At 47.6% G+C, this 13,927-nt stretch overlaps 1 protein-coding gene across 6 annotated transcripts in view; it reads left to right on the forward strand.

Moving 5' to 3' along the window:
* The window catches only part of TFAP2E (transcription factor AP-2 epsilon), a 49,532-nt gene that overhangs the window by 5,811 nt on the left and 29,794 nt on the right, over positions 1-13,927 (forward strand). For all 6 annotated transcript variants that reach the window (XM_024104235.3, XM_042854020.2, XM_024104234.3 and 3 more), the window contains one exon: positions 1,964-2,015. In XM_024104235.3, the coding sequence (XP_023960003.1) occupies positions 1,964-2,015 (52 nt within the window). The remainder of the gene's footprint in view (positions 1-1,963; positions 2,016-13,927) is intronic.

Raw genomic sequence — 13,927 nt, forward strand, 5'->3', positions numbered from 1 at the left:
AAAGCCCGGAGCCCCTCGTCCTGTTTGCATTTTTGGAGGGGTCCCCCCGCGTAGGCCCTTGCTGTGTCCAGTCCTTCGGAACTGGGGGGTGGAACAAAGCGGTTTAAATGGGAAGGGGGTTATTTTAAAGTGTGTGTGTGTGTGTGGGGGGGACTAAAGCGGGAGCCCCTTGGTTTGAGAGACGCTGTTCAATGGGGGGCAGTTAATCATAAAACGGCCCCTCGCTGCTCCATCCCGAGAGTGAAACCAAAAAGTGATCCCGAACATGCCCGGCTGGTCTTTCGGAGCCGAAAAGCCCCTCGCTCCGGGGAACCGGCTTTGCACAGACCGGGGGAGAGTTGGGACCTTCGCACTCAGGCTGTGGAGATGGCTCATTTTCCAAAAGGCCGGGTTCGCTTCTGAAAGTGCAACTCTCTTTTTTCCTCCTTAACTCGTTCGTTTTCGATGGTGCTTCGTTTAAAAAAATCAAATAAGAACATGACAAGGATCAGGGTGGGAAGATTGGACTTGAACTGGTTGGGGTTTTTTGGTGTCGGGGAGGATCGAGGGAGACATTTCCATTTCAAAACGGTCCGCTAGATATATTCATTTTGTTTTACAAATGTGCAATTTTATTGGTTGGATTTTTGCGGTAAATTCTGGATTTGCTGCAAATTCAAGACTCTCCTTCCAAATCGCTTTTCCCCAATTTGCGCCTCCGTTCAGATCTTTTCCTCTCTTGTCCCGTCAAGCAACTAGATTTCCTTTGCGATCCAACCCGCCCCGAATGTGAAATGTTTGATAAGTTTCTAGCCCAGCGTTGTCTCCTCTCTTGTTTTCATTTTCTATCGTGACATTAGCCGCAGAAGGACTCGGGGGAAAGGGAGCGCAGAGATATTTACAAAACATCATTTAACTGTTTTAAAAGAAGGAGCAAAATAGGATCCTCGTTCTAAAGGACAGAAATCGAGACTTTCCTTTGAGTTTGATTCAATTATATTCCAGCGATGCTTTTATCGGAGCCATCAAACACACACACTGTTAACAAAGAGCCCAGGACGAGAATTTGTGTTGGGGTTTTCTTCGACACTCCCAAGTGTATCGAATTAGTTCCAATTCTATTTGTATTTTCCTATCATTTGATTTATTTACCACGTGAAGACAGTGGCTAGCAGAGGGGCAGGAGTTTTGTAGAGAACGTCAATGACTTACAAAAACCCTTGTCGTGTTTTGTTAACGTGCATGTGCTTTTTATTCCGGATTTGTCAACTCTCTAGCAAAGGACGTACGGAGCAAGAAACATTATGCGCAAAGAATAAAAAAGCACCCGGAACAATATTTAATCCCCAGCTCAAACCATCTTTCTTTTTTTTTCCATTTTAAGGAAAAATCTATTCCATTAACAGAAGTTGTTCCAATAAAAAATATGTCCTCGCCTTTCTGGTCTCTGTCCATAGCCTGGGACCAACGGCTAGAATCACACTGCGAATAACCTATTCCTCTGTCCTCTCAAATCTCGGAATATGTTTGTTTGCCGCTTGGAGGCCACTGCAAACCAATTTCCCCCCGGTCCCCCCACCCACCCAACAGGAATTAGTTCAGGAGTTAACTGGAACGCATTCCTCCCCCTCCCCAAGCGACTGGGGCTAGAAATTCGAACACGAAAGTCTGTGCGTTGCTAACACGAAAAAACAACTCTAGATGTTTGCCCTCTGTACAAATTTAATCATAAAGTAGATTTAAAGCTATCTGATAAAATAACCTGGGGTGACTGTTCAGAGGAGCTGCACGAATCCATTTGCAAACCCCCTATTTTTAGGATCTAATGTATCTCATTCGATCTTGATTTAAATACAAGCCCCGGGAAGCCTAGATCTCTGCCGTTGATGTGTGTGTTGATGTGGCCCGTTTTAAAACGCAGAGATCTCCACTGCGTCCCCCCCCCAGTTCTGCACCCTAATATTTGTGCCTTGCGTGTTTTCAGGCTGTGGACGATGCTGGGCTGAATTTACTGGATCAGTCGGTGATCAAGAAAGGTAAGGAGATCTCCTCTGAAAACAGGGGCTGCAAGGAAATCCTTTATTATTAGCCCAGCCACCTCTGGGACTGGGCCGCTGCAAAGGGACCCCAGTTCCCACTGGGCAGGGGGGGGGCGCAGTCTCTGGCGCTGCCTCGCGGCTTGCTCCGAACACCGGTTCCGGGTCCCTCTCCTCTTTATGGGGTCCGGTCCCCGCATTTCTTCGTTTTCACTAATCCCCTAACCACGTTTCACACCGGCCCAGAGCCGAGCTGCCAATCCGGGCGGCCTGCTCCAATTTCCGGGCTCAGGGCCTGATCCAATCTCCGGTTTCTCGCAGAGACCCTCGGTTTTTTTCCCCTATTAAAAGTAATGACTTAGGGGCCTGCCCGGCGTTCAAATGCATCCTCCCTGCCTCTGGATATTTACTGCCTCATAAAGCACTAACAATGTCAGAGCTCAGAGGGGCAGGAGAAACGCATGGGGGCGGGGAGGGCACTGATTAACTGGAATCCCCCCACCCCACCAAACCCGGGCGGCCCAAGGATGGACTCTACTGCTCAGTGCTGGCGTTGGGGCTATTTCGTTGCTCCAGATCTGGGCCGGCTGGGGCTGACATGTCGGGGGCGACTGGGGACTGCCTGGGTCTCTTGCTTCCTACGCAAGGGTGCTTGGAGGGGACGGGGAGACCAAAAAACGTCCTCTCCGGACAGGCCTCAAGCTTGTGGATGGGGGCCTGATCCAAAACCGAAGGAAGCCAATGGAAAGACTTCCATGGATTTCAGTCGGCGCCTTCAGCAGCCGGGAATAGGAGTGGCACAATAAACCAGTGTGTGTGTGTGAGGGGGGTGTTTTAAACTATGCACCAATCCCAGCTCCTCGTAAGAGCAGCCGCGATCCTGCAGAAAGCGGGAGAGTTCGGGGGTGATTATCTACTATTGATTATTTACTGTCCTGGCCGGCAGCTCCCGATCGATTGCACTTCGCCCGATTGATTGGCGAAGTGAAATCGTTGCGAGTTCCCGAAGCTGGGGGGCGGGCGGAGAGTCTCTCTCCGGCCCCCTCCCCAGGAGAGTAAATATAATTAGGAAAATATTTTTAAAAATAGAATCTGACTTTGGTTGGGATCCCATCAGGGCTAACTGCTCAGCAGTGGAAAGTCCTTGGGTTCGCTGCCGGGCTGGGGCTGGGAGGGGTCTTACAATCTGTGCTCGTCGCAGACAAAATTACATTGGCCTTTTTTTTTTAAAGTCACCCATAGAGTCAAAATGCCCCGCTTGCGGTGGGTCAGTAAAATAACATCAGCAACGGTCAAAAATAGTTTGTTTGTTCTTTAAACGAGCCCTGCGGGGTTGAAACCGCCGGGGGGCAAAGGAGAGAGGAACAAGAGATAGAAAGACCCCGCTGTTGGGTCAGGGCTGTTCATATGAAAACGGCCCGTGGGTCATACCGGCGGCTGTGGCCAAAGCACCCGCCGTACAGAGCGACACGTGTCATTGCAGGGCCCGGGGAGCGAGCAGTAAAACTCCCGCACAGCGCGCACGAACCAGTCGGATAAACCGATTTCCGGGGAGGCAGAGGGGGAGACGCGTCTCTGGGGAGAGGGCTTTGACCAGGGGCATTATGTCGAATTGTCCTTCTCCTGCCCCAAACCTTCTTCCCTAGCGCTGACTAATGCACAGCGCGTGGCCAGGTGAATCGGCTCCCTGCCTTACCGGGGCTGCTGGCCTCTGGGCGCTTTGGATGTGGGGCCTGACCCTAGGGCAAGTAGCAGCTCAGTGGCACAGCCAGGATGGGACCCAAGTCACTGCACCCCCCCCCCTCTCCGGAGTAAATTAACCCCCCCCCCCCCCGCACAGGAATCCAGGGCAGGCCACGGCCCATTGAAACGTGCCTGTTCAGACTTGGGGCGACCCTCCTGGGCCAATCAGCGCTGTACACCGCGGATGGCAGGTAGGCTGCCGCTCGATCCGTCTGGCTCATGGATTCTGGGCAGGGTATGGCCCCATCAGAGTCGCCCCCATGGGCTGAGGGCAGTATGGCCAATGTCACTACGCCCCCCCCCTCGCTGGGCTGGGGACGGGAAACCAGCCCTGAGCCTGGAATCCCAGCCGGGGGTGGGTGGCAACCCCCCCAGTCATTGCAATGTAGCTTTGTAAAGAGACAGAAAATCAAAGCCAAGCCGTTTTGTCCAGGGGCCGAGGAGGTGGGGGTGGGGGGGGGGGTGAGTTCCCTGCAGGCTGGCGGGCTCCGCTATTGAACCGCCAGAAAGCCCGGCCTAGGACAGCCTGCCTCAGAGGAACCACCCGTGCCGAGGTGCTAGCCAACCCCGCATTGCTCAGTCACCCCCCAGCTTCGCGTGGCAGGAAATGCAGGCTCAAACCGGGCCCTGTACAGACGTGCTCGCGGGGGTAAAGACATGCAGAACGGGGCGCGTCCCGGGAACGTGTCCCTCTCTTGAGCCCCGACACGCGGCTGGTGCTGTAGAGAGCCGCTCTCGTTCGAGCCAAGCGGTGATCTCACGGGTTATTTATCCCGCAGACTAGAATATCTCCGGAGCAGCATTTCCAAATAGGAGAGCTCGGTCTGTGTTCCCATTTTGGAAACCGCATTTACCCAATGGACCGTAACAGCTCCGAGGGGTTATGGAGAAATGGGCAAACCTGGGGTTAACCACTTTTCGAAATAAAGTTCCGCGTCTACACCCCTCGCCCGGCCCAAATCAGCAACGATCCCCCCAAAAGTCACTGCACACTAATAGGCAGCAAAACGCTGGTTCCAGCAGCGACACTGGGAACTTCAGGGGTTGGCTTCAAAATCGCTGGGCAGGTTCCTAACAAGTCAGTGCCCATTTTCAAATATTCACTGCGCGCTGATGGCGCTGCGCAGCCAGGAGGCCTAACAAAGTTTGCTGTCAAAAATTACCCCCCGAACGCAGAGCAATTGATTTCCAGCCCACAGCATCTGGGTCACACTCCACACAACTCCCCTCTCCTCCCGCGCACCCCTAACAAACCAGCTTAAAGTGGGGACAAAAGCGGGCGGAATTCATTTGAATACAAAACAAACAAACAAAGACCAGAGACAATTAATTACCGCGCTGTATTTTGGAAGGAGCCTTTCCCGACTAACGCAAAATAAAAGGCATTTGCAACTGTGACCGCAAAGTGCCCTGCTTTGATTTTAGACGATTTCTTCGGTCGGCTTTTAAAACTTGAGTCCCTTATGCAGCACCGAATGCACTGGCTTTTCTCTTGGTGGTGGTGGTTGTTGTAAACTTACTCTTTAAAAATCTGACCTAGTTATGCCAAGTCCCAGTCTGGAGCAAAACATTGGTATGGGAGAGTTGATGTTGATTTCGGACTAAAGAGGGGTTTAGACTAGAAAGATGTTTGGGGCAGCATTAATGCGGAGAGAGACCCAGGAGAATGAATGTGTTAGACGAAGAACCGTGTGGTGGTGTTTTTTCAAGACTAGGAAATAGTTTCTCTTGTTCATGAAATGATCCAGGCATGTGCTTGACACCCGAGCAAGGCAACACAAAGAGAGGTTCTTTGGACTGTTTGTAGCAACACTGCTTCGGGTTAGACTGAGCCACTTAAAAAAAATAAGAGAGAGAGAGAGAGAAACGCAAACAGGGATCAGGCTGAGAATCCCCCAGCAAAAAGGGCTCGGAGTGAAATGTGACGAATAGTGTTAATATCAGGGGGCAGAAAAGGATGTGACTGGATGTCGGTATGAAGGATCAGCCTTCCCAGCTGCGTTAGGAATCGCTTTCAATCTCCCCCGCTGACGGGGGGGGGGGGAACATCTTCTGCGGGTCTCGGGGGGCTGCAGGACACGGGGGAATTCCCGCTTGTTCATCCACTTGAACTTGAAGTGGGGGCGCAGCCGCTCGTAGGAATTGATCAGCCATAAAGCAAGCCCGGTCCGTGGCCGGCGCCAAGGGGAAAAGCAGAGGTTGTTTGCGAGGAAGTTCCCCGGGCAGGCAGGAGCCGCCGGTCCCCACTCGGCCGGGCCGGCTGTTTTGGGGACTCCCAGCCTTGGCGCGGTGCGTTTCAAACGGCTCCGGTCATGTTTCAAGTCATCCCCGTCTTTGCTTTATTGCCCGCTCAGTAGAAGACAGTGAGGGATAAATGTGTCACCTGGATTTTCTTCTCCCAGGGGGACTGGGAGGGGAGGGCGGGACGCGCCCCCCCCCCGCAAAGGGCTCTAATAAAATGCAGCTTCGAGACTATTTTCTCATCTTGTTTTGCAAAACAAAAAAGCCCAAGAGGCCGCGCCAGGCTGTTGTGCCCCTGGCCGGCCGGGGAAGAGCTCGCCCGGCAAGTCCCGAGCCCAGAGAACAGTTCAAAGGAAAAACAAACCCTCCCTACTGGGGTGACTGGTGTCGTTTCACTCATCTGCGAATTAACTGCGCCTCTGTAAACCTGGCCAGCTTTTCTGGAGAGAGACGGCCCCCAAAAGCGGGGAGGTTTTCAATAGAAACCCCACGGACCTTGATGGGCCCGGAGATATTTATCCATTGGCGCTCTTACGTTAGACTTGATTTTTAAACGATTTAAAGGCGCTTTGTAAACTCCGTATTATTCCCAGAGCCTGGGATTAAAGATCAGGTCAGGGGAAACTGAGGCTTGGAGGGGTGTCACTGCTGCTCCCCTCGGCGCTTACAACCCATTCCCGCCGGTTTCTCTCAGGGGCTCTAGAGTCTGATCTCAGCCATTTCACCCCCTTGATTCGGATCCTGGCCTCGTTTCCCCGCCATCGCTTCTCACGGATTCGGATGCTGCTTTCCCATTTCGGAGTGCATTTCTCTGTAACCTTACAAAAGCCAAGGGCCAGATCCTGCCCCGATTTCAAGTTTGTTTTGTTTTTAATTCGACAAAGGGCTCAGGATCGGTCCCGACCTCCGAATGAATAATACGCAGAGAAAGCAAATGCAGAATTTGCTTCCTTGTCCCAGAATCCGGTCGCTCCCTGACCCTGTAAAAAACAAACCCCTGTTGGGGAGAAATCGGAAAAGCGAAGCGAGCGGATGTCAGGGAAATGGCGTTGATCTCAACTGAGCTCATTGGATCCTAACGAGGGCTGAAGATAGTTTGGGAGCCCCACCTGAGCGGATTATTTTTAACCTTCCCAAACTAAATTCGACTCCAAATCAAACAGGCTGAGCCTTTAGGGGGAGGTTAACAGTAGGTTGTTTCAAATGTTAAACAGTCACTTTTGGACTATACCCCGAGACCCGGGAGATAAAACAGCGTCTGAACGCGAAGGGGGTTTTGCTTAGAACTCAATGTATTTACTCATCATCCTGGGGTGTCTCTCGGTCTCTGAAAACACTTTTTTATGGAACAGTGGAAGTCGCATTCATCTCATTCAGTGCAAAAGATTTCTACTGCCCGCTTCTACTCCAGATCCCTCTATTCCCCTAAGCGTTTAAAGACAAGCCATGACTACCTTCCCCCAGTTAAAGCAAAGAATCAAAACCAGCCTCCTATGTGAACCCCGAACACTTCCTCCCTGTCCCAAAATACCGCCAAATTGTGCTCTTCCTTACACCAGTGCAAATCAAGGCCACCGATTTTCACCACAATTTCACCAGTGTAAATCCCAATGACTGACAGCGGCGTGTAACCCGCAGATCAATAACGCCCGCAATGGTAACCCGACCTTTTTTCTGTAGTTTATTCCCTATTTTTGATGTTCAGGAAAACGGATTGAAATAATGAGACTCAAATAAACCGGAGCCATAAATACAGCCCAGCACAAAATGTGTGTACACACACACACACGCAGCTGACAGTCTCTGGTGTCACGGAGAGTGTCTTTCATAATTTACGACTGATTCTCCTCTACCTGTTAAACGCCCCATCTGCTTGAAAACAAAGCCCCCTGGTTAAAATAGCTCAACTCTGTAAAATATTTTTCTAATAAAAACTCCATCGGAGTATTGTTGAGCGCGGTAAGACCATGATCGATTTATGCGGCTGCCTGGGATAATAACTTGTATGAAATATTCAAACCCTGCTCTTGGCTTCCCTTCAGGTTTTGAAGAGCGCAAACATGCAGATAGAAAGAGCTGTTTAACCACTGATAAGTGTAGCCATTAAATACAAGCCCAGCGACAAAACCACAGACCTCTTTAAAGGTTTAGTGGTGACGGTTAATATGGGCAGTTTCAGGTTTCTGACGTTCAGATGGAGGCAAAGGCTTCTGAGATAACTATCCCTGATAACACCTGAGTGACACATGAACGGGGTTAATAACGAGAGCCCTGGCTGTCCTGCTCAACCAAAACACTAGGAAAGTCAAGCAGCGTTTTGCCCGAGCAAAGATTGCAGAATTGGGGCCTGCTTCACTATTGCCCTCCACTTTGTACAATCATTTGTACTAGTGCAAAGTGGGTGTGTACACCTCTACGAAATCAGAGTGTTAGTATCTTGCACTAACTTTGCACTGGTGAAAATGATTATATTATACAAGGCACACAGCAACAGAGAAATCAGGCCTCTCTCTTATTTATACTGGTTTTAAGAAGAAAGGGTGTGAGGGGTGGGGGTAAACCTTTTGGACTCAACTTCTGATTTTAATTTCACCAGTTGAAACCTAGAGTAACTCACTGAAATTAGCAGCGATCAGAATCCTTTCTTACTGGGTCTAATCTTGCAATCTTTATCCAGGCAAAGTTCCAGTCACATCAATGGTGCACTGATGGTAGTCATTACATAGTAAAAAAAAGGAAAAGAAAAAACTGTGGTCCATTACAGTACCCTTTACAGGAAAATTGTTATTCCAAGAATAAAATTTCATTACAGAAGGCATTTCAGTGAAGCATTAACAACCATAATTATTTTAGCTTTAATTAGAACACATAAGAGGCATTTCATTAAATACCATTGCATGAGAAATCGTTACAACAGGCTCCAGTGTGTGTTTGCGCTCTCATTACACATAAGTGTTTGCTGTACATTTGCTTTTTTGTGTGTGCCAAAAGCATCAAAGATAACAGTTTTAAAATATGCTTCAATGAGAATACAAGTCTGGAAAGTTTGGGTGTAATTACAGTGTGTGAAGGGAGGGTGTTCCCCTCTTCCCTTGTCAAAATTTATGATTATTTAGAAAATCTCTGCCTCCCAAATTGGAATTATCATTATTGTTACAAAGCCAGGCTTGCATCCTGAAGATTTAGCAGTGTCTCAAGGGGGAAAAAAAAGTCTGAAAAGCAGAGGCAAGTAGATACAAGTCTTCTGCAACCTCAGTGCCCGTAGACAATTTCCAATCAGGTTTCTCTTAGAGCAAACTGCTACGTTTAGAATAAAGATGCACAATATGTTTTGGAGAGTAATCCGATTTTTTTGTTTTCCCCAGTGTAGTATCTTTAAAGCCTTGCACACAATTTCCAGCTCTCTCCGTATGTGCACACGGAATCTGATTGTGTTGGAGAAGCTTGTGAAGTTAGTAAATGAGCGTGCGGCGTGTGCAAACGAAACAGACCATCTCTAACCATGCATTCCACAACAGTTTGGTGGCTCAGCAATAACACAGTCCAAATTGTTGCAGTTATGATGAAAGGAGGCAGTTGGGGAAACTTTTACATGAGCAATAGCTGCAAACGTGTATCTGAAAAAGATCTACTTTGTGGAAACAAAAAACAAAATAATCCCCAGATCTCCTCCATGTCCCTAATCTAATAGGGAGCTTTACTTCTACCGAGAAAGAAACTCAACCAGCCTTCTAAACCTGGGGCCCAATCCTGCCTTCCTTAGCAAAACAGAGTTCTGCTAGAGCAAGAGCCCCAGGATTGGGCCCATGGCATGTTTCATGGGCAAGTTTAAACCACAGAAAGGTGTCCCTCATTTTTAAGGTAGTGAGGGTGGAATTCCCTCCGGTGCAGACCGCCAGCAAGAGGCCTATGGGCCTTAAATGGTGCCTGTGCATCCTGCTCTGGGGTGGAGGTCACCATACGGGCCAGCTCTTGAAACCCCTTACTATAGAGTGCAGTGCTTTACCATGACTAGCCAATGGGGTTTCTGACAGTACTATGTGTTATGCTCCCTACTTAATGTTTGCAGGATGAGACCCTACACTTTTCTCTTGGTACTCGGTCCCTTTACACTTGGCTTGGGCTCAGTAACTCCTAGTTGGTCACAGGAGGCCTGTGAGTCGTATTTCCATAATGTCCGTTTCCCCTTTTTTAATTAACAACTCGGCAATACCGATAAGAGTGGGCATATTTTGACTGAAAAAGAAATGGGGGCCTGATCCTTCTCTGACTAAAGTCAGTGGCCAAGATCTCATTCTCATCAGTGGGAGCCCATCAGGCCCTTAAAGGTGTCCAGAGTTTATATCGATAGCAATGGTTAATGGTATGTTAATCCTCAAATATCTGCCCATTCTGCTCTGCATGTCTGAAGGGAAGGTATGTTTTTGCCTTGTAAGCCAAGAATTGCTAGTCAATAGTGAATAAACAGTGGAGCCTTTAACTGGCAGTAGGCAGAATTAATTACCTTGCAACCTTATTTATTTCGATGTGATATTGCATCATTCTTTCTTCACTCACCTCTGCGTACTTCAGGGTCAAATCTGGAAGCCCTGGCTCCCATAGACTTAACTGGGAGTTTTACCTAAGTAAGCACTGAGTGAGAAGCGAATAAGGACCCTCAGGATTTGCTCCAGACTGAGGTTGCTATTTTTATTCACTAGACACCCGGGCAGGTATTGTTGCATTTTCTCCGAGGGATCCATCCTTCCCTGCCCTGGCGTCACCGAAAGAATGAATTTCAATTAAAAAAAAACACCAAAACAATCCGCATAGGCAAATTCTAAGCAATTTACAATCAGGGAGTAAATTGAGATGAGCCGATTTATAGTGGGGATTTCTGAGTATATTTCTCTCTACTAGATGTTATGGGTAAATGTAAAAAGCACCCAGCATTGCAATAAATTGAACTTTAATCTTAATGCAGCAGGCAAGTTTAATCCGTAACTTCCTCACAGTGCATCTCCCTGACGCAAATCGAATATAAATCTTTGCAGGTGAAAAGGGGAAAAAAACTCCTAAGTGCTGAGACATGGCTAACTCACTTGGTCAAACAAACTTCCATCATTCACCCCATAAACTCTACACTGACCTTTTCCCATCTTTATCTGAAAGATTCTCATGTCCCAAGCTATGAAATCATTTTACTGAAGCCAACTACAGAAAACTGGAGCCAAAAAATGGCAGCAAAATATTAAGAGACCTCTATAACTTTCCTAACAAAGACCTCTGATGCCTGTAAACAGTAGCTCTGCCTGTACAGTCTGTCACCTTGCGAGTCCCTAGGGTGCATTATGCCTCGTCTCTTTAGTACAGCGACTGTAATTATAGATCTGGCTGGAGCAGATCCATATTCCCTTTGCACAAATTGATACTAACATTGAGTGACTGAGATTTAATGCAATCTGTTTGGCAATGAAGTAAAACAGTTTCAAAGCTGCAGCAGAGGGCGGTTATTCAATATTGCAGACATCTTGTTCAGATACTTGCAACAGCAGGTATGGTCACAACCGAGGAGATTTCATTTAGTCTGAGGGTTTATTGCCAAAATATTTGGTTGGTTTTTTAACGTCAGTAGTTTTGGTAGCTAGTGTCATCATAGATCATTTCTATGTAGCTTTAAGAGATGACGTAGGTGGTTTGATATGTCTCTATTGTGTTTTCCCAGACTCTGAGAGCTAAACACGGCGCCTTCTGTCTAAGTGGCTTTTATTTAAGATTAAGAAAAGCAGCAAAGAACGAACAAATATTAAGTATCAGGGGGAAGAGAGGGGAGAAAATAGCCCTGCCCCTTGTGTAGTCCTTTACCCCGTGCACAGCAGGGATCAAACACTGCTGTTTGATTTGGTGGCATTTCCTACACCCAGTTGCACACACTTTGCACAGATTTAATGGATTGCACAGAGTGGAAACGGGGGAGTGGGGTGGCAATCAGTGCAGAGTGTGTGACTCACTCCTAACATTCTGCATCTGAAAGGAAACACAAAATGGCAACTGCCAAGCAGCAGACAGGGAGACTCCTTTACATTTAAAGGTCCCGTATCCATAAAGCAAAACGGCACGACTTCTTTCCATGACATGTCAATGTGCACCAGCATGTAGCACAGACAGTCAGGGCTAGAGAATTTAGGGCCAGATTTTGTTCGTATCCAGCTCCTTAAACATGGCAGCAGGCTGGGGGTTTGCGCCTGCAAGAAAGTTCCACTGTTTGTGCAGAAGGAACAATTTATTCAGTGAATGGAGGAGCCCCTTTGTTTTCTACAAGTCATCTCTGAGCAATTTACAATGCTCTCAGATGTATCCTGTATTTGTTATTATTCCCTGGGTAATTTCGATGGATAATTCTTGGTCTGTAGATTGTTCAAGAGCACTTTGTTGTTGTGACTATTCAGAAGTCGCTGTGTAGGTTAGTTGTGATGGGTCCTATAAGATCATATAGGATTGTTTCTATTCCCTGATTGGATGAGCATAACTCTTAGCCAGATTTCGGTTGCAAATATGCCTTCATAATTCACTTTCCACAAATCTTCTTATCATTGGCTTAAATTCACTGTTTCCCTGAACATTTGTCCCAGTAAACCCGTTTGCTAGAATCTTTGTGGGCTGGAGGACGAACATAAGCTAACGAAACCCTGTGAATATCCAGAGAACATTGTGAGACATTTGCTGAATCCTAATATAGGTGCTGGCATTGCCTGACTTCAATGGGCTTTAGCTCCGACACAGAGAGATTACAGGTACATCCACACTGCAAACAAAGGTGTCATTGCAGCATACCCACTCTAGCTTTAATCTAGCCAGCACGGGTAACAATACCAATGAGGATACGGCAGCACAGACCCTGGGTATGTACCCACAGTCCCCAGCAGGCTTGTACTGCGATGGCTAGCCTATGCCAAAGCTGCATCCACCACTGTTCCCTACACCAGCTAGACTGAAGTCTGTCAACCCCTGCTGCAGTCACACCTTGATTTGCAGTGTAGACAGACTTGCCCAAGGTCACACTGGGAGCCTGTGATGGGCATTAAAGCTGGGTCTTCTGAGTCGCAGGCTAGTGACCTAACCACTGGACCATCCGTCCTCCCCATTACTAACATGGTAAGTGATTAGAAATTTTTAATTTCAGAAGAAAATGTATAAAATCTTAAACAGCTAAAACTGGGTGAGACAGATATTGTGACCATCCCACACCCACCCACCCACCACACAAACCTGTTTATTCATTCTCTTGTTGGAAAGTGCTTTAGAAATGCCTCTTTTCCATAACTATTTTTCAGATCAAGCCTTAACTGAAAGGGGAATATATTTTTCTCAACACCATAATTTAACCAGAACAGTCAAACAATGCCTCTGAGCTCACAGTGAAAATTCAGTTTAGGGCTTGGCTGTCCTGATAGATTCTGCTAAATGGCATTTTCTGCTCTCTTTCACCTGCTGTCGTCGTGTCTTTGAGGCGTGAGACAGCTGCTCACACTCTGACATTAAAAAGCATCTTCAGACAAACAGCTATAACAACACATTTCCAAAAACAATCAGCTGGAGCTCAAAATGGGGTAGCTTAAAGCGTCCTCACTTTGCTGGCTTTTAGAAGGTGGAGGGAAGTTTTCTTCTGTATGTGAAATTGAGAATGGTGCCATTGAGTTTTACATTGAATGGCCGCAGTTTGATCTCAGAAATAAGGAGGTTTATTTGATTGTGGCATTCACGCCCTTTCTGGAATGTTTGAAACTTTCTGATAAAGCCTTTTTGTTCAAAAGAAAACAAAAATCTCTTAGGTACCTTAGTGCCTTTAAGACACATATTCATTGTGACAGCACCAGAGGGCATGTCTGCCCCAAAATCTCCTGCATGGTCATGATGGTATGGCAGTGGGTGCTTAGATGTGAGGATCA

This window comes from Chrysemys picta, chromosome 23 (genome assembly GCF_011386835.1).
Source record: "Chrysemys picta bellii isolate R12L10 chromosome 23, ASM1138683v2, whole genome shotgun sequence".
Taxonomy (NCBI): Eukaryota; Metazoa; Chordata; order Testudines; family Emydidae; genus Chrysemys; species Chrysemys picta.